The sequence below is a fragment of the Argiope bruennichi genome, chromosome 5 (assembly GCF_947563725.1).
Source record: "Argiope bruennichi chromosome 5, qqArgBrue1.1, whole genome shotgun sequence".
In the NCBI taxonomy this organism is placed as follows: Eukaryota; Metazoa; Arthropoda; class Arachnida; order Araneae; family Araneidae; genus Argiope; species Argiope bruennichi.
The window spans coordinates 119,906,637-119,928,919 of NC_079155.1; the positions used below are offsets into that span (position 1 = coordinate 119,906,637).

At 29.2% G+C, this 22,283-nt stretch overlaps 1 protein-coding gene across 3 annotated transcripts in view; it reads right to left on the reverse strand.

Moving 5' to 3' along the window:
- LOC129968437 (cell adhesion molecule DSCAM-like) overlaps positions 1–22,283 on the reverse strand; it is a 101,006-nt gene that overhangs the window by 25,392 nt on the left and 53,331 nt on the right. For 2 of the 3 annotated variants that reach the window (XM_056082295.1, XM_056082294.1), the window contains exons 6-7: positions 1,273–1,420; positions 192–340 (exon numbers count right to left, since the gene is read on the reverse strand). In XM_056082295.1, the coding sequence (XP_055938270.1) occupies positions 192–340; positions 1,273–1,420 (297 nt within the window). Of the gene's footprint in view, positions 1–191; positions 341–1,272; positions 1,421–15,452; positions 15,618–22,283 lie in introns of all 3 variants that reach the window. The other variant, XM_056082296.1, reaches the window with a different exon arrangement.

A 22,283-nucleotide genomic window follows, 5' to 3' on the forward strand; every position in this document is an offset into this window, starting at 1 on the left:
TTTCTTTAATAATTATGAAACATAAGATGGTCATATATGAGATCAACGAAATAAAATCTGAACATTCAGAGTATTTAGTGCACAATTTTTAAGTTGGGGGAGAGGAGTAATACCTTTATTATGGAATATACGAAAAAAGCCTTCGATTTTTTTTTTCTTATTTCAGTATCAGTTACAACTGGATTACTTACCGAGTACAACTAGTTTGACGGTCCGCTCGTCTTTTCCAAAAGCGTTCTTCGCGATGCAAACATACAATCCATTGTCCTCACGGTCAGTCACTTGAACATGAAGTTCTGACGTTGTTCCCAGCTCAGAAGTACTGTCGTACACTTCATACCTAGAAAAGAATAACACTGATAAAATAACTTCTTCAATAAAGCAGATGTTACAATATTATATTTTCCATATTCACATCTAATAAGCTTGTCAAGAAAATCATTCTTCGTTGATTTTTTCGTTAAATTATTTACAAAAAAAATGTTCGACCGTTTTCATCTTTGGTAGAAAATTTTTGCGATGGTGCAGACGTAAATTGCGCACAGTTCTATATTATTATTTTTCTTTGAGCATTATATGAAATACATTTTGTTTCAAATTCTTCAGAAGGGATGCGATGAAAAAGAATATAATTAACTAATAGGATTTCCAGTTAGAGATGTCCTGCATATGAAAGTAATACAAGGGAATATATCCAACATTTTCCCATAAATACAGTGAAAATATTCTTCTTCTGCAAATGAAATACATTTTTTCATATAAATAAGAAATCACTTGAAAAATTAAGGAATTAAATTTGATATATTACTTATTCTAATTGCAAGAACGGTTTTAGATATTTCAGAGAATTATAACAGGCAAGATAAATTTCATTTCAAAATTTTAAGCGGTAAAGATTTTTATTGAGCGCTATATATATATATATATATAGCGCTCAATATATATATATATATATAGCGCTCAATATATATATATATATATAGCGCTCAATATATATATATATATATATATATATTGTGTGTGTGTGTGTGTGTGTGTGTTTATTCAAAACAATACTTTTATTTGTATAGCAGAAATATTTTTGAAAATGTCTCGATTGAAAAAGAGTTTCATATTAGAAAAGTAAAATTTATTTTTGCCAATTGCAAACATCAAAATGAAAAATTAATTATATACAATTTTAAACAACCTCATTAACTTTGTACATTTTTTCGTTTCACTTCGTGTATCTTGAACAAAACAAAGCTGATATCGCAAATATAATGTCTTTACCTCGTGCTTTCCTTTTCGGATATTGGCATTTGGCTTTTGGTCCATGTTAAAGTGATAGGTTTGTCGCCAAATGCTTCACAGTGCAAAATGGCCGTTTCTCCCCAACGCACAGTTTCAACTTGGAATTTATTCTCGAATCGAGCTGGAACTGTAAACGATAATAAAGATTAAAATGTTATTTAAAAATAAAGTAATATGAAATAAAACTCGTAATATAAAGCAACATACAGAAACGGAAACAGGAAAATTAATTTAGATAATACATTACCTAAATTAATAAATTAAATATTACTAATTATTATTATGTTATTTTATTATAGATAATATAATATTATTATATTATTATCATACTTAAAATAGAAGAAAAAATACCATTTTGTTTTATTTTAAGAGTTTTTCAAATGACTTGAGACGTTTTATCACGTTAAATATAAATTATTGGTTGACAAAGAATAACATTATGTTATTATTTTATTAATTAATAAGAGAATGTTCCTAAGCTAAAAAATATTGAAATTAATAAAGAAATAAATATCGCATCGTTTTATATCATATGCTTTATTTTCATTTGGATACATTTTTTTATAATTTAAACATAGCTACGGACTAATAAAAAATAAAATTAATATTCACAAATTATCAAAACTATTTATGATGATGAGGATTCATTTTTAGCTTAATAGAGCTGTGAGATAACTATGAAGGCAGAAGTAATTTAATGTGTGCGATAAAAATGACTTCGACTTCTTGGTTATTAGCACTATCAAATTATATATTTTTTAATTCAACTTTTACTATTTTCAGAAGGGGAGGATTTAACGGTGAGGCACAGTTATTATTATTTTTTTTTAAATTTTGAAATAGAAGAGAAATAATTTTATTCATTTACCAATGACATTTCTTATTTTAGAAAAACCTGTTTTTCATATGAAAAAAATCAGTTTTTTCACTGACTCTACCTTTTCTACAAGAAATGCACAAAAATGTTTTCGTAAAGTTGTAAAATCAATAATAATAATGAGAAAGAAATAATGCTTGGAACACGTCAAAAATTCGATTGTTATTTCAGAATAAATTTTAATAAATTCTAATTTTATATATTAGTCAGAAGTAAAATATAAAAATTTTAGGATTAATTTGATGCAAATATTTTTTATATAAAATATTTATTTTTTATTATCATAGCAAGATAAAAATACACAACCTTGAAAATAAATAATTGAATATAAAAAATAATTAGAGTTCTAGAAAACTTTTTTATTCTCTTAAAATTTCTGTGTGTGTTATGACATAAATTATACTATATCTAAGCCTAAAATTTCCGTAAAAATATATCCAAATTTTTATAATAAAAATATTTTAATGAATAAACAGACAACAATAGCAGACTATGAACAAAAAAATACAACATAAAAAATGTTAGTATAAAGAACTAACTCTGATAAATAAAATGTGGAATATTAAAATATCAATCTTAAATGCATTTCTTATTGGTAAAGTAGGAGAATCAAAATCTATAAATAAAACCACAACAAAACCTCGATTGATTATGTTCAAATGTTCACACTGGTAATATAATTGGTAATAAAAATCATATTGGTAATATATAAGGAAAAGCTATTTTGACACATGAAAACGCATGTGAAGATTTTTTTTAAACTTTACAGCGTTCACTCAATTTTACTTTCTGAAATGAAAATATGAAACCTTCATGTTTTCGATACATTCACACATTCAGTTAAGAGTACCACAGAAATAATCACGCTGACAGTCAAAATAAATTTACAAATGAAATAAAATAAATTATGCATGCAATGTAATTGAAAATAATGCTATATTTACCACTGAATGAGCTGAATTTTTCACAAAAACATAAATTACAAACTTTATTTATTATTATTACTTTATTCAAACACTAATAACAAGAGTTAATCAATCAAATTATTTGCAATAAATATGTAAACAAAAGAAGAAACGTTGTATAATAACGTTTCAACAGGCAAATTCATCGGTGGATATTGGCGTATGAATACTAGTGGACAAATATCCTCAACTGTCAGTGCAAAATGTAACAGTGATAATATATTTATATGAGTAACAGTAACACATTTTTAAAAGAATTTTATTAGATGTTCGAACTACATAGCCACTGATTTCATAAATGCTTATACAATGTATATACATAGAAAATATATAAAACTTCAAATATCTTTCTTTGTTATTCACCTTCGAAAAGAATATATTTAATTTAATCGATAAATATTAACATAATAATATGTAAACAGTAGAAATATGCTGTAAAAATACTCTATAATTTTAAAAGAATACGCGTTACGTAGCAAAAAAAAAATAAATAAAAAATATGTACGTTACATATAGATAAATAAAATCGGTATATATCAAATTTATTACATGCAGAAGTTTATAGTCGGCTTGACTTTCTACACCAATGATAATGTTTAAGATACCCAATTGATGCTGAGTTTGAAAATGCGCAGTTACCAATCGTCTTCTGTTCTAACTACACTTAGTCTATATTCTAATACAAAAAATCAGAATTAATTATTAAATTTATTGCATGCAGAAGTTAGGATTCGTCTTGATTTCCTATACCAAAGGTAATGTTTAAGATACTCGATTAAAGATGCGTCTGAAAATGGAAAACGCAGCTACCAATCGTCTTCTATTATTGCACTTAGTCTTATATAAAAATAATCTAATCAAATCTTATCTTATATAAAAAATATAAAAAAATCACAATAGTTTACCTTTTAAAAATCTGTTATTTCAACAAGATTTTAATACAGCGAGTGTGTTTTTATTCCTTTCAAACTTACAATCATTGGAATGCTTGCATTGAAAATAACAGAAAATTGACATTTTGAGAAGATTTAAATAATAAAAAAATGTGTCTCACTCACGTGTATAAACTTCAGAGCTTTACTTAACCAGAAATAAAATTGGCGAAAAAGCAAATACCATTTCATTAATTTTTAGAATTTATAAAAAATATCAAAGTGTTTGCTTTGCTAAACATATTTAATTTTTTTTTTTGTGAAAACTTTTATTTTAATGTAACAATTACATTGAAAAATTATCAATATTTAAAGCAATGGTTGAAATCAGAAGAAACAGGAGGGGGTGAGAGTTCGATTAACCAAATTTATTTAGAAGTTTTATTACAGAAAAAAAAATTTGTAGAATACTTCAAATCTATTCATTGTATTTAAAGCGTTTTTTTTTTTAATCATGTTCCGAAGTTCTTCATGCAGTCAGTTGATATCAAAATATCATCTCCCGTGAAAACTCAGCAATTTTTATGAAAAAAGAAGTCTCCAAAAAGAGTAGAAAATTTATTGGTAAGGATTCAGACGTATTGTATTTTACGTACAGGAAGCAAAAGAATTTGAAAAGACAATTTTTGCATTCTATATAACAATATTCTCAATAATTTCTCTGCGTCTGTATGAAATAGTTACAAAATGAAAGAAAAAAAAAATAGTTATTTTGAATTTAACAAAAGACGAGAATAAATATTTTATAAAGAAATTTTAAAATGCTATATAATTGACTTTTGTTCATTAATATTGCTTTTCATGGACAATCCCAACTGAGTTTGTTTTGTTGTTGTTGTTGTCACATTTAGGAATTTAAACTAAAAAATAAATAAATAAATAAAATAAGAGAAATATCAACACTGCTTTCCTGTGACCTAAACCCACAAAATGTCATCAAGTGTGAAACTGAATTAGCCCATTTTTACAAAAAAGAGCAGTTTAAACTGCAGGCCCAAGTACAAGAAGACAGGCCGGGGCGGCGCAATGCAACATTGCATCTGCCTCAACCAAACAATGTTTCAGTGCACGCGTAATGAGTTGCCCCGTCGATATCGACAAAAGAAAATTCCCGGACCCAGATAATCTCGACCCCCTTCCCCTTCAGAAAACGTCATCGATTGTAAAGTGACGTCACGGAAGGCCCAGATGTCTCGAAGTGTGGGGCGGTTCCACTCGCGTTCGGGGAAAGGTGGAAGCGTGTGTACAAATATCGATCCGCCCCGCTAAGCCTCGGTTGTTACAGTGGAGCTTTAAGGCTACGAGAATGGAGTACGGGACTTCTTTTGGTAGCGGTTTTCCATATGGGGAAAAGCATGGCAGACATCACTGGAGCAGAGCATAACTTAAACTTTTCCTTACGGGCGGTGCAGATGTGATACCACTAAATCGATGACCTATCACTAAGCCACAAGGATTCCACTACCCCCTTGTAGATAATTTTGCACTTTCGTCTGATAGTATCATCGCATGTGCAATAGAAAGATTTATCTCAAATATATATATTATATCCATAATAAGACAAGTATCTAAAGCGACCGAAAGAACCCTCAAATGTTATCTTACATGGATTAGCAAATAGGGAAAGGACTTCCTAATGACGTTGTCAACTAGTTTTAAAAAGATATTTTTAGATTTCTATCTTCTTGTAATCTGTCAATAAAAAACGATTTTCAATAATTTTATAATCAAGAATTTTTAATAGCCAACAAATATTACCAAGAATAAATAGCTGAATAATTTATTCTTGTGTATGTATATTTTTGAAAGGAAAGGTGGCAAAATATTGAAGGGATGTGTAATTTGAAAACGAATTCAACAACCATCGGCCAAAAGCTCTTGATTAAAGTCAGAAAACGTGGAATATGGTATTACATATCGGATGGAAGTTTTGAAATAGAACATGGAAGCAGCCATTATTAATTAATTTTAGTTCCATTATTAATGAAAGTTTTTTTTTCATTTATTAATGGAAGCACCATTAAATCTTACGAGAGATTACTAACCGTGATAAGTTTATATTATTTAATTATTATATATTATTTAAAAAATGTCAAACATTCATACAACGAAAAGCATTTATAAGGGTTCTTTGAGTTGGATATATCCAAACATCGAACGCTTTATATTAACGATAATATTCCTCGGTCTTATAACTGACTGGTGGAAAAATAAGAAATGGCCAAGTATTTTAAAAACAAATCCATAAACATCGACCTAGAAACTGCAGTTGAAATGAAATCTATGAACATATAATATGGCATTTCTTATTGGATAAGGCTTTTTGAAAAAGGAAATAGAAGCAATAGCATTATAAAAATCATACTAGGTGTTATTAAGGTTTATATTATTTTAAAAAGTCAAATATTCGAGTAACGGAAAAAAAATCATAAGATTATTATCAAGTGTCAGATATATGCAAGCTTCCAGCTCAAAATTTTATATTAATGAAAATATTTTATTTTTTCGTTTTTATAGTTTTTTTTAATATGTTTTACTGCATTTACAAAAGCAAAAAGCACTAGGAATATGAAAAAAATATTGTTATTAAAAATTTACAAAGCATAATAATATTGCAGCATTCCATTCCTTTTTAAATGAATATATATATTTATGAAGAAAATAAGCATGGAATGCTGCAACAGAGCTCCTTAAATAAGATGAATATTCACACAGAAGAATAAAGAAAGTAGAAGAATAAAACATAACTATTGCAATAACATGGTATTGTTATTGTGCAATAGTTGAATTAGATTTTATAATGGATTTCTTTTCAATACCAGAGATTTAGAATACAAATTTCTTTTCTCATAACTTTAATCATAGATATTAGCCTACCAGTCATTTATGGAAAAATGAGATACAAACTAACTTGCCTTACAGAAAGTTTAAATCAAAAGTTAACATATAAAATAACAAACAGAAATCGAAATGATTTATAAAAATGATTTAATTTTGCACAAAGGATGAATTACAAGAGAAAATATAATATCTGCGGATTCAGATATGGAGCAGAAACTTAAAAGTCAAGAATGTTTAATTAAAAAAAATAAGAATGGTTTGCAAGAGAAAATACATGTTCAGCTTATGCAGGTACTGCGAAGAGACTTAACTATCAAAAAGTAAACAAAGTAGCAAAGTTCATTTGTTGCGTTGAGATTTTAGCTACAAAATTTGGAGAACGACACATTTTGACTGTTAATTTTCTAGAAATTAAATTTTTCATAATATTCAAATTCCTTTTGTGAAATATTGAGTTTCATTAGAAGATAAAGAGCCATTTAGATAAAGTTCGAAACAGCTCTTTTACTTAAAGAAGAAATTATATAAAATCTTAAAGAAAAAGATGTAATAATATGTTAATATAAGAAAAGGCGGATGTGTGGAAATGTAATGAAAAAAAAAAAATCCCTGACAACTCATAGGAGTTAATTTGTTATATTGCGTTTTAAGGCTTCTTTTGGTTTGTAAAAATAAAAAAAAGAAAATTGAAAGGGGAAAACAAGAATAAATAAAGCACACATATGTTAATGCACTTTTCGCTAACTTCACATTTTCAAAAAAAAAAAAGGGGGGGGGGGCAAATATTGTTGTAGTAAAGCAAAGACTAAATTCAGTCTCTTGTGCTGAAATATGATAAAAATTTCATGACGAATATGGATGGAATATCCAAATAGGAATGGATATTTTGCACTTAAGAATGTAGTAGATAATTTATGCCGATCATAATAAAGGCTGTAAATCAAGAACCAGAACTAGATGGTAGGCAAAAATTTTGTTAAAAAAGTTTGTTAAACAATGAAGGAATTATAGCAATCCTTGTATGAAGTTTCTGCATCTAGGAAAGCATTAGTTAATTGGTTAATTGGTTTTTTATGGCGCAAGGACCAGATCTGGTCATTCTGCGCCAAACATTTGTTAAAAATGGAAAGCATTAGAAAATGGTTTAGGCACTCAATCACTGATTCAAAATTATAATACAAGCAAAACTGCAACTCATTCAAAATACGATTTCAAAACCCTGGGAATAATAATAAGATATAAATTATTTATATAACTCAAATTAATAATGACACGGACAAATATGTGTAATCAAATACATATTTCAAATAATTTAGATATAAAGTACCAAGTACAATGATATTTTATTTATATTTCACTATATTTCTACATAAATTCCCAATTTTGATTTCTCGGCAGGGAATCAGATTTTTTTGTAGCTTAAAACAATAACAAATTAATTAGTTAGCAATATGTCTGTTTACTTTAGGAAACTGGAAATGTTTTCTGCACGAACGAAATTCACCTTCACGAAATTGGATTTTTGAACTTCAGAATTTTTTGGGCTCGCTTTATAATTTTAAATTTTCATTTTCCCGTTTAAAATTCTGATTTCAATTCTTAAAAAATGAATTTTTTTTCTGAAGAAACATTAATTTCTCTATACCGTTCACAAATATTCAAAGGCATACCCAATTAAGAGAAAGCAAACCAATTTAACCAATAATGGCATTAAACGATTCGACCTCGTTGTCTACTTGTGAAACTTCTCTTTCCAAACTACCTCGGCAACGAAGAAACAAATATTGGATTTTTCCATTCACTTTCTGGGAAAGTGAGTCTGTCTGTCTTTCCAGCGAGTTTTTCTTTCATTACTTTTCGATCATAAAGAGGAATTGTTGCATCGTGGATGTTCCAGCGCGTGTTCTCCCTTTCTCATTGAGAGAGGCATCATTCTTTCATGTGGCAGGGAGCCATTGAGACCCGAAGCTGGGGCTCCCCATTTGATGGGGCTTTTCCAGGAGGAGCCACGGCAATCAATAACCGCCCGGCAGAGAAGGGTGAAATACGACAGGCTTTGCAGCCTATATATAGAAAATGGGGCACCCCCTCCCCCACACACACCAAGTCCTACAGCCTTTCGTTCGAGAAAAGAAAATCAAATTGTATCACACTCTCTCTTTTTTTTATTTCTTTGGTTATTTTATCCTCGGATTTTGCTTTCTTTTGTTTTTAGGTAGTTGGAATGGAAGTTGTTACGTTCTATTTTGTCGCGCAAAGGTGTTAGATTAAAAGTGATAAAAAAAATTTCGGCAACTTTTTGCTGTTACATTTAGTTCCGTTATGCAATTGTGGATATACTAAGTTTAGTTCTTGCATTTTATTTATCGAAAATGTTACTAAGTTAGTTAAAAAAATATTTAAAGGTTGATGTTATTTTAAAAGTAAAATTTAAATAATATGGTTTTTAATTGATACATACAGAGGTAAATTTGAAACAAGACGCTCTAAGTTCAAGCAAGAAGTTCAGAAGCAAGCGAGAAATATAGAAGCAAACAGAAAACTTAGAAGCACAGAAAGAATGGCAAATAAAATCTCTTGAGCTATTTTTTTAATATATACTGAATGCTTTAAAATTCTTGCATTTCTCTAGAAACATTTAACAAACATCAATGCAGTTAATTACAATGCAATCATCCAATGCTTTGAGAAGAAAATGTTGAGAATTTTAGATTACTATGCATCGATTTTTCGAGAATGACGAATTTAAATATCATATGGAATTACTAATCAAAATAAAATTATCAAAGCCATCAAAACGAAAACATTCTCAGCAAGTAACTTATCTTCAAACAGTGCCGGAATTTTAAAAATATTTTTCAAATGTGAATGAATTATGCCATTTCCCACAGAACAAATAAAATATATCATGCAATTTACCACTCAGAACAAGTTTCATTCAGTTCACATATAGCCGTAGTTTGTGACTATAGGCATTTAAAAAAAAGCTACACCATGGGTGCTTCATCGTGATGATGCATCGATTCGCAAGATACTCTTGATATCAAATTAACGATTAATATACCACATTCAGACACTGCCATAACCAAATTATTTCCCTGAACTTGATCCATATGATTTTTTTTTCTCCGATGACAAATTTGCTGAAAGGGCAACCATTCTCAAATTCTGAATAAGTGCATCGACAAAAGCATTAGGAAAGTAGCAGGTAAAAGTTTGTAATCAGCATTTACATCTTTGTATGAACAACGACAGAAATGCATAATTGCGTATTATAGTTATTTCGGAAGAAACATCATGTAAACAAATATTGTTTATATTATTTCTTCTATCATAGAATAAGTCTCGGAATTTTTTGAACGTAATAACACAAATGGTAAAAAAATAACCAAAATTAAGAAACAAAACATTCACAGCATATTTTTCAATAAATTATAGTTGGACATAAAAATCTCAGACAAAAACTGTTTCAAAATTTCAAATTAAAGCAGTGGTGAAAGCAAGATTTCTCTTTAATTTACAAATAATAATAATAATAAAATTTGGTCTTGATTTCTTCCCCAGGCTCTAATGCGTCGCTAGCTTGAAAGCATTACAGTTTCTCAATTATTGAGATTATATTTTTGTAGATTCAATAAATTCTTTAATCAAATTAGCGGATCCCAATTTCGAAGACCGGAAAGATGTGTATTTGAGACCCATTTTCTCCAAATATCTGCGCATAATGCTGCCTTGGTGTGCGGTTAATTTTGTCGAAGTCAAATATCTACCTGCTCACATAGTGTGAAAGTTTGAAGAAAGAATGCCTAAATAGACATAATCCTCATCATGTGAACACAGTTCAAAATTGCAATATTCTTCATAAAACAATTTTTGTATTGTTTCGAAATGGGATTCTAATATTATTAAGCGAAACAACATTTTATTAGTACTTGATAAAGGAAATCATAAGGGAGTTTTTTTAAACATAACTTTATAAATAGTTATTAAAGTTATTCGAGAGAAATGAAAGATTTTCTTGGAATCAAATTTTGCAATAATTTTCATCTAGTAAATATTGACATACTCTTAAAGTAATTATTCAGACTCCGATGAAATATTTTCATTTAATCATTGAGGTATTAAAAATTCATCGCTTTGCAAAATACTTTATACTATGGTCGTCTAGTTTTAATCAGGTAACATATAATCAAATATTAGACTATGTCTGAGTTTTAAACAAAATTAAAATAATCTGAAAGAGTTAATTATTTAACTTTCGGAAATGAATTTTTAACAAGTCAGTCGTTTTATAAAATTCGACTGTCACGACTATTTCTATGCGTGTCTGTTTTTAATTTTTTGAAGAGAGAAAAAAATTAAGAACTATATATAATTTTGAAAGGAAAATATACAAAGGATTTATTACACATTTTAATCCTTAAAGTGTAAATTATGATTGCTAGAAAGATTATTTTAGCTGTGTTATTTAGGAAGATTTATAGAAAACATTTTTCATAAAAATCATTGAGAACCTAAAAGCGACTATTCTAACCTATTTGTGCGCGTATTTTAAAATTTTCAGAAAAAAATCCTTCGATTCATAATGAATTGAAATAAATTATATAGGATAAATTTTTAAAACCACTACTTATTGATCAATGTACGAAAAAATGCGTAGTTTGTATATACAATGTGCAAACTATGTACAATGTGCGTAGTTTTCTTTAATTCAATTATTTTTACTTTTTAGTTTTTAATTTATAATTCATTCAAATAAAATATTGTAATCATTTTTTTTTCTCAAATTCATTAATAGGTGCTTATATGAATTCAAATTTAACTGACTCAAACTATATCGACTCTTTGTTGTTATATCAAATTTATAACTCTAAAATGATTTTTCGATAGTCCATGATACATTTAGCTTTAAAATCCAAGACGGACGGTTTTTTCCTCTAGCTCCGATGAGGCATTAAAAAAACATGTTGAATTTATTACCAAAAGTTATGCATAATTATTATTATTATTATTATTCGAAATCAGGTATCCTATACTCTCTTCGAAAAAAATTGATGCCAGTGATGTGAGTTAGTTTAGAAATTGGTGGGTATAGGAAGCCTGATCAACCGATTTCACAATTTACTGAATCCACACTGTGATGATATCGAACAGTATACAGATTTTGGTAATAAAATCATTTGGTTCTCTAAGAAAGTATTTTTTAGGGGGTGGAGACCATCGAAGCTTGGTAAGAAAAATGGTCCACCCGAATATATTTATAAAGTAGAGTGTTTTTGCATTATTCTTATTAATCTGAAAAATTTGGTATATATGATCTTTGAAACGAGGGGGAAATGTCTGTCAGTTTTCAAAGTCAAAAATTTAATCAAAATTTAATTTATAGAAAACTAAACAAGGTTTTATGCATATCACCAGTCGAAATATTATATCTCAAGAACGATTTTTGCGTCATTTCAAAAGACAAAGAATTATCTTACAATTTATGCCTTTAATACTAACATTTTTCTTTTCTTTTATAATTTGCAGCAATACTTTTCATTGTTTTCAAAGTCAAATATTTTATCACATTACTTCTTTACATTGTTAAAACTATAAGTAACAAAGTTGCTTTTTTGGATTTATTAGCTCCAAATAACCTAAAGTTTAATGTTAAGTAATTAAAATATATTTTACAGGTCAATCTCACTAAATGAAATTATTTTGTTTATTTTTTTTATTACTTTTCATAATGTGATATTTGCTCTGCTTTATAATTACAGACATTTAGTTTTATTTAAATTTTGCAATTATTGTAGTTAGTGTTTCTTTTCTTTTACATATTCTAACAAAAAAAAACATTGGAACGATAGTTTAATATAACATAAAATTTTTCATGATACTATTTTTGGATATATAGAAATCATAAACTAGTAACATAGAACACACAGCTATTTAAAATTCCATAAATGGAGTACGATGAGATTGAGAAATATGAATTTACTGGAGCTGATATTTTTGCGAGAAAGAATTACTTTTTTCTATACCCATTTTTGAAATGAAAGATTTTAATGTAAAATGTTTTGATGCAAATATCTGCGCATTACTAAATTGAAATGCAATAACTAAAAGATGCAAAAATTAAAGCAAAACTTAAGGACATAATTTGTGATCTAATATTCTGGAAGAACAAGGTAAGCGACAGATAGTCGTAAACCTGAAAATATTATATTTCTTACAGCAACGCATAACCTTATTAACACAAATTATTGTTCGCTATTTTGAATAAAGCTCAATATCATCTTATATATTATTGATTTTTTTATACTAATTGGGGAATTACAAAAATAGCACAAGAATAAAGAGAGAGAAAAATCGATCGCAAAATTCCATCTTTACAAACATAAAACATAAATAAAAGTACGTAAAAAATGTGCTAAAACTATTCTATATTTATCAAGACATCCGTTATTCTTTTCTCATATGTTAGGCATGTAGATCCCCCGACATTTCAGTGCCTTGCTTGGCATTTTTTGTTTTGAATTCGTGCTTTGAGAATTCCTTTCACACGCGAGTTGGTTCACTTTCATTTTAGGCAACTTACATTCCGAACGCATTCCAAAACCACAATGTGCCTGACCTTGACGATCAAAACAACTGGGAGTTGCATGATTTAAGTGCTTTGATGATCGTTCGTACTGTCTGTACATTCAGGTAAAATTTCACACCAGCAACCGTCACGAAATCCATTTATGCTTCATAAATGCTCGAGGCCTCTTTTCTTTTTTTCATCCTTTAATTCTCATAGACCGAAACAGCAGCATTCAGGCTGTTTCAAAGCATAGTTACTCGTATGTCGTAATGGCCTTCTGATGTTACGCATTTGCATAATGACTGCGTTAATCTTTGAACACTTGTCGATTGCATAATGGCCGAGACAGGGCGCAGAATTCCAATGAAAAGACTGGTGAGCCGCTAGAGGATTGTCGCCCAGCAACAACACAAGAATAAAGAATATAATTTCTGTAATTGTTTTCAGCTTATTCCCTTTTTATTTTCTCGTATACGAAGTACAGAGAATGTAATCTAATCGTCAAGAAATTTGAACTCAAAATTTTGAAAAATCTCAACATTTTAGATCTTTTTGAGTTCGAAAAACACATTTTATTCTGTCTGTCTGTCACAATGATAACTTAAAACCACTTTCAGCTGGACGGATGAAATTTGGTTTAAAATCTCACTACCAAATTTCTAGATTTCTATCATATTTTGAGCATAATCCATTCAGAGGAAGTCTCTCCATCCGGCTGTAAGACTAAAAATTCTGCAGAATGCTTTTTTTCTTTGCTATTTTTTAATTGCACTATAACATTAACATTATATCACGAAAACACAGTTGTTGTTTTTTACCCCAAAAAATAATTAATTCTAAAAATAATAAAAAAGGATGAAAAAATTCCCAAAACGTATTCCATGATATTATATGCACACACAAACGGGTTAAACAGATTTATTTTACTTCGAGGACTTAATAATCTCACTAATAAAATTTTCGAATTCCCACTGCTTCATTTCAACAATTCATTATTTAAATACTTCATCAATCACAGTAAAAAAATGTTTCAATTTAAAATAATAATTTCAAATAGAAGGTTAAAATTAGCATTAATTTTAAAAGAATATTCTATTTTAAAGTCAAGTATTACGCAAGATAAGAAGCAAATAAAGGAACATAAATTTATTTCGTTTTCTAATGTATAATTATTAACTAAAATTTTTCAACATTAGGATGACTATTTATTCGGTTTTTATAAGAGTACACAAATATCTAAAATTTTCAAGTTATCACGGAAGATAAATCTAAAAGTATTATTATTGTTAGCATTGTTTTATTATTATTGTTTGGTTCTCAAACCAGGAAATCTAATCAATATTCTTTCAGAAATAAATCAACTTTCTTTCAGAATTAAATCGATATTCATTAAAAAACAAATCAATGTTCTTTCAGAATTAAATTAATATTCTTTTAAAAACAAATTAACATTCTTTTCGAAATAATTCGATAAGCCTACACTCTTTTAGAAATACATAAATATTCTTTCAGAAATAAATCAATATTCTTTCAGAAACAAATCAACATTCTTTCCGAAATAATTAGACAATCCTACACTCTCTTAGAAATAAATCAATATTCTTTCGGAAATAAATCAACAGTATTTGAAATACATTGACATTCTTTTAGAAATGAATTAATATTCTTTCAGAAATAAATAAATATCCTTTTAGAAATAAATCAATATTCTTTCAGATATGAATCGACATTCTTTTCTAAATAAATCAATAACTTTCAAAAATAAATCCCCTTCAGAAATAAATCTACATTCCTTCAGAAAGAAACTAAAATTCATTTCAAAAGTAAATCGACACATTTTTAGAAATAAATCAAAATTCTTTGAGAAATAAATAAATATTCATTCAAACATAATCCAATTTAATGAATCTTTCAATTCAGTAACGCTCCATCCGTATCGAACTTTCCTTTTCAATTTGTTTATTTCGTCTTACCATGGACGCTGAGCGATATTTCTTTCTTGAGACCATTCCCAATCTCGTTGGTTGCGTGACACTCGTATCTTCCGGCGTCTTCTGGCTTCACGTCGCTAATAATGAGGGATCCATTGTCTCCCAAGTGGTGGCGGGCTTTTGATTTCAACGTTACCGGTTCATCGCCTGCAACAGAAGCACATTCAATTAATCTGATAGATAAAGAAATGCATTAGATAAAGCATATTACTAACATATATCAAGCATGGACGTTAAAATGCGAAAGCGTTTAGATCATTTTGTCTGTTGTAATCTGGGATGAATCTAACATTCATTGATACTCTTTTTCCATGTTTAAGCCCCCCCCTTCCAATAAGTTTCTCTCCAGCTCCAACATTGATCATTGTCACGCAAGAAACAAATTTACGGAAAGATAATCCACTAGAAAAGCAATTCTTCGGAAATTTGTTTTGTGTATGCCGTATATGATGTCTATGGAACTTTTTATTTTCCTATTTTCTTTGAAGTTGCAAAGAACATAGGGCGTTCTGCTTGTACAGTTGATATCAATTTAGTATTCATAATAAAGTTAAAAAAAATTAATTTTATCCTTTTTTCTAGTTATATTTTTTTTTCTTATATAATTTTAAAATATTAAAAGTACTAAAAAAAATCTTCTTTAAAAAGGTAAAAAACTCTTCTTTAAAAAAATATATAAATTTCCCTTAAATCTTCTTAATTTATGTAATAGATATTATAAATACGTAATAACAGGTATCTAGTCGCTCAACTCGTAGAGTAAATGGCCATCCTCCACTTCAACGTTTAAAAGTAATGAAGATAAAAATATTTTTTAGTATATATATGTAATGATATTTTAATTCTAATTTCAATTTAATTAATTTCCAAGATTTTATCTTAATTTAGCCCATAGTAACTTCATTCTAAAATATTCTCTTATTTCGTGATCCAATTCCACTTTCGGTTTAATTAATCCCTTTGTAAAAATAATGCGGCATCAGTACTACGTATTAAATGAAAGTGATACTTTTACCCTACAAAAGGTGTCAAAGGTCACACGTGTATTGAATTGGCGCCTGGCCAGAAATCCAATGTTATATAAGGCTAGTGATCATCTGTTTGGGCCTTTTTTCCCTATTCTTACTTTATAATAAGGTTAGTAGAGGCCTGTTTTCAAGCCAGAGTTACACGTCTCTATATGTGTGTGTGTGTATCTATCTCTCTATCTATCTCTCTCTCTCTCTCTCTCTCTCTCTCTCTCTCTCTCTCTCTCTCTCTATATATATATATATATATATATATATATATATATATATATATATATATATATATATATATATATATATATATATATATATATATATATATATAAAGAACAATTTGACATGCAAGAATGATTCGAAAAGATGTTGGCATGCAGAGCGAAGAAAATGATAATGAAGAGAAGCAAAAAGAGAAACCTAGGCAAGCCTGTCGATTTTAAAGAAGATCACTCCAATACTGAGCCAAACCTTTTGCTGAACATTGTTTAACTAAAAGGTTTGTCCAATTAACTCAATAATCTGATTAACTCGATAACCTTCATATCTCCCAAATAAGGTTTAAAAAATGAATATGTGCAGAACACTCCGGAGTATCTGGCCTACTGTGGCGGAAGGGCAGGCCGGATAACAAAAAAGCCGGATAGGCAGGTGTTCTAAGAATTCATTTCTTTGCCCACCAATACAAGACGACAGATTTTTTATACCTATTATAATACATATTGTCTCACTGCGTATTGAGTACTAAGCCCTCCATGTATCTCAATGTGAACACAGCCGCTATCAGGGGAATCGTAGAAGCAGTTGACGGTAACGTGTCGAGTTCAATTCGGCTCTGGCATTGCTAGTTTATAAATGCTTATATATTGCACTGCACGTTTCAAGAATTTATTAGAGAAAAAGTAAATTAGAGGATATAAATTGTTCACATTTTAACATAAATTCTGTAATGTCCAACTTAAATGCCGGAAACATAAACTAAACATTAACGTAAATCGTACGCCTAGTTCTTAAGAAAATTGGCTCAAACTGATTTTATTTTTCACTGATAAATGATTAAATAGATATGGAAAGAGTCATAACTTACAGTTTTAAAATTTTGAAAAAGTCTTTAATAGGTACTCAAAAGACGCCTTGCCTCCTTCATTTAATTACGATAAAAGAAAATAGGCCGGATAGTACGGAAATCGGATATTCGGGAGAGTACTGTATTAATATTTTCCAACTCTGTACATTGTATCATTTTATTTTATTTCTAGTTAAAATGGATGAATAATACAAGCAATGCTGTGTACTCTATTTTTTTGCTGGCCTTGTATATTTAGAAATTTAATTATATTAACGTACCGTTTTAAACCGACATTTGGACCATTTTGGGACGGATTTCGTAGTTTGGTACTGCGGTTGGATAACAAGGACGACACAGGAGCTGGCACTTCCCTCTCCAAATTCCCAAACCATACCAGCAGGAGGACGTTTGGCACCGAAGGATTTAGCAGAACCGCTTACACGACGGTTCTTCGATGGAATGGGGCCCCGAAACTGAAACCTTATGGTTACGAAGCCGAAATCTTACCATCAGGCCACCGTGGCCATGTACATTTAGAGAATTGTATTAATTTTAAAGCATTTAGGATGTATTGATCATTCGAAAGTACTAATCACTTTGGCTTGGATCCAAAGTGATCACTTCAAGAGGCGTCCACTGCATTAAAAGTGACGTATATTATCTTATCACGTTTTCAGAATAACAAATAAACAAAGAAATTAATTTGCTTCGCTAAAAGAAAAAAAAAATGTTCCTTATTTATTTTCATTCCATATTCAGAGAAAGAGAGAAGAAAAAAAGACTCATCATCTGTCTCGAAGGCATTACAAGAGAGAAAGTTATCTTTCCCGAAATAAAGACTGATCATATCCCCAGCATAAATCAGGGAAGTTGCGGTCTAGAGATGCGGTTAGAGAGATACCGGTTTCCGTACAAATCAGAAAATAGCGAGTCCTTGTCAGCCATACATCTACGTCAATAGCTAAGTGCGTCTGCAATACATCACACTTCAGAACAGCGAAAAAGGCGAAGGAATCTCTTCTCCCGTAGGATCTCCAAGTTGAAAGATGATGACAAAATGTTCGAGGAAGAATTTTGTTTTTTCTCTTCCTCCATCGGATACTTCTGACATCTTCGCATCTTCTTTCACAAGTTAATGATTGTGAATGAATGTCATATTTAAAGGAGTCAGTATGTTTATCATTATTTAATACAAAAAAACGAAATGATGAAAAGTTCCAGAAAATAAGTGAATAAATACTTCTAAAAGCATTGATACTACTTTTTGCTTTCAAAATTTCAGAAGTTATTCTTATTTTAAATAAAAATGTGCATAATCCATAATTAGTTTAATAATATAGAAAGACTTACGAGATACAGGAAAAAAAAAACCCTTCAACATTCTATTCTTCTTTCAAAATCATAAATAACCCAATACCATTCTACTCAGCTTTTCAGGTAGTCTCATGTAACTTTCCCGCATATTCGCTAATAGAGACATCATCCTTCGCTTTCCCCGAAAAAAACTGTGGAGATTGGGGGTGTCACCAGTGCTCAGATCTTTATTTTCAGAGTTCCACCCATGAGCATTTAATACTTCTTAGAATAGTAAAAAAAACCATGAATAATTTTGATACCTTTTTGGTGATTAATCTGATAGAGAACAAAATCTGATAGAGAACAATAAGTTTTGCAACGATGTCACGTAAAAAATTTATTTTGCGCGTTTAAATGCTAATAAATAATTGCACATACCGACAGATGATAAATCTTTTGATAAACTTCGCTCACAATGAGATAAGGATCTATACTTTAAATGCCAAACTGTGTATTAAATATTATTTATCTCACGTTGCCACGTTTACATTCATGCGAAAGAGCAGATCAACAGACGACCAGACATTTGGCAGATTTAACCGATTTTACAATTTAGACGCTAAATATGTTTACTAGATTTTATCTAGCCAGATCTTTACTTTCATAGTTCTCGTATTCACTTGAACTCAGACAGACTGGCAGATAAAACTCTGTGAATGGATTTCGTTCAAAATTGATAGAAATCTTCAAATATTGTGTAAAGACCGCTGATCAAATTTCATACATTCTAGCTTAAAGCGTTGTTATCGTGTTCAAAGAAAGATAGACGTAATTCCAAAAATGTGTTTTTCGGAGTCAGAAAGTCTGAAACGTGGAGATACGTCAAAATCACAAGTTTATTTATTTTTTGACGATTATAATATTTTCTTTTTATATACTTCCTATAAAAGATAGTAAAAAGCACGAAATTTTCAATAATAACGCTTGATTGTCTTAGGATCCTTTCTTAACAAATTCTTAAAATACGCAAACAATATAAAAGGTTCATAAGGAGAATTCTTTTTCCAATTACTGCCTGTCAACGAAAATGATCTCTGTATACTGAATTGAAGTAATAAATGATTATTTTAAAAATAAATACTTATACAACCTAGATTACTTTTTTTCCATACTTCCCATTTTTGGCTATGAATATATATATTTTTTTTGTCAGAAAATTCTTAATTTGAATTGGAAAAGCGCTTTTAATTGTACCGAAATAAAGAGATTTTACAGGAAACTGGCATTTAGTTTTTATATATATATATATATATATATATATATATATATATATATATATATATTATAAATTTGTTGGAGTTGAAATACGATTTGCCCGGATTCTAGTATCTAGTTGCCGGTCATCTAGATATCAATCCAGGCAAAATATTATTTATTGAAAGAAACATGCTTTGTATCTAAGACTAGAAGAGTAGTTACAACCTTTGTTTCAACTTGAATCCTTTCTCAATTCTAACTCTCAACTGTCATCATCTCTTTGAGTTAAGAAGTTTTTATTAATAAAGTTAAAAGCTTAAGTTAGCATAAACATCAAACGACTTGGATTAGCCTAAAATAATTGAGAAAATAACTTTAGATAATGTATTTCAATTAAATGCTTAAAACAATCTCCCAATTAAGTTAAATCTCTCAATGTTACTCAGTTAGATATCAGATCTGTATAACTCTCATTTTTCATTCGAACGTAGAGAAGCAAAATTCACCAATTTACTACTTTTTTCGTTTCGATCTCTTCTATTTTACGTTTTCTGTCATTACCAACCTTACTTTTACGTATTAGTAATTTATTTGCTTCGTCTCTCCCACAGGTATGCATATAGTGGTTGGGAACTTCTGAGTTAAAATGTCCGAATTTCAAAAAAAAAAAAAAGTTACTTGCAACCCTTTGATTCAATTCTACAATTTAGTACCAAAATTTTACGTTCAGCATAAGCTGAAAAAAATTGGCTTAGTTGCAGAATAATGAGCTTTCCAAAAGAAATTCTTTATTAAGAAAATGAAAAAAAAATCTTTATACAAATGTTCCTTTCAATAAATTTTCAGAAAATTAAAATTTTAACGATTTTTTAAGACAGTCTGATTTTGAAGAATAACACGTCACACAAAAAATATTAAAGAGAATTCAGAATTCTCTAGATTTGTGAAGAAAATTTAATTTATTATAATCAATTAAAGAGAAAAACATTTTTAATTGTAAGTTAGTCTTTTCACTGACTTTTTATCGGAGCTTACACAACAAGACAGAATTTACGAGCAAATAAATAGAACTACAAGAATCAAAAGATAAGCGATTTTATCAATTGTGGAGGAGAGAAAAACAACTTGAAGACACAGACAAACGGAACAAACTTGGAGTGACGCGTCTGAGGATTTCCTAAATAACAAAAAAAGAGCACTAAATTTGTCACAAGAGGGCGCGATAAAGATCCAATTTCGTGTCAAATCTTCTTCTCATCTCTATTTAGTGAGATTTCGGCCCCACCTAGTTCTGAATAAGGTTATGAGGCACAAAAGCGATAGCACTCGAAAAGAACTCTCAGCGGAAGAGTGCTTCGAGAGTTCTTAGCAACGGAGTGATAAAAAAAAAAACATGTTTTGTCCTTTTGGGTGAAGAGAAATCACAGGAAAGCGCGAGTTCGATACAATTGCACCTTAGGTTAACCGAAGAATTATATATCGAATGCATGTTTTTTCAATGGCAGAATAATATGATTGAATATGAATGCATTTGGAATTTCTAAAATGATAAGCATTTAGGAGCAATTTTTTATGAAACTGAATTACTTCATTAATGCATTAAAATGCCAGTGCATATGGGTTAACACCTTAAACGTAATGAAAACGCAAAAAAGGAAAACAAAAATTGTTTTAGAGCATTTCTCTTCCTTTCATTTCTACAACATGATAAATGATAGAAGCGTTGTGCCAGATAATAATACAATTTGAAATAAAATCTAAAACCAATCATATAAGAGATACATGAAGAATAGAATTTAACCAAATTACCCGAAATCAAAAAATTTTCTACTGGATTTTTTCTCGGAAAAATTGTGAGAAATTTAGCTATCTTTTTTTCCCTAGGGGTGAGATGTTTAATTTATTTATATTAATAAGCAATTATTTTTAAAATCATTTTTTTGAATACCACCATCACCCTTTCTTAAAAAAATTATATCAGTATCATGAAGACATACAGGTATTTGTGATCGTAAAATTTTCTCCAAAGTGGTGGACAGTAAAATTTGCACATGGTATTCTATGGTTCATTTCTGTATCAATTGGGCTACTACCAAGCTTCAAAATTAGTTACTTCTTAGGATATTTTATAAATAAAAATTAAATCAAATTTTCGAAGTTTTTGCTCAT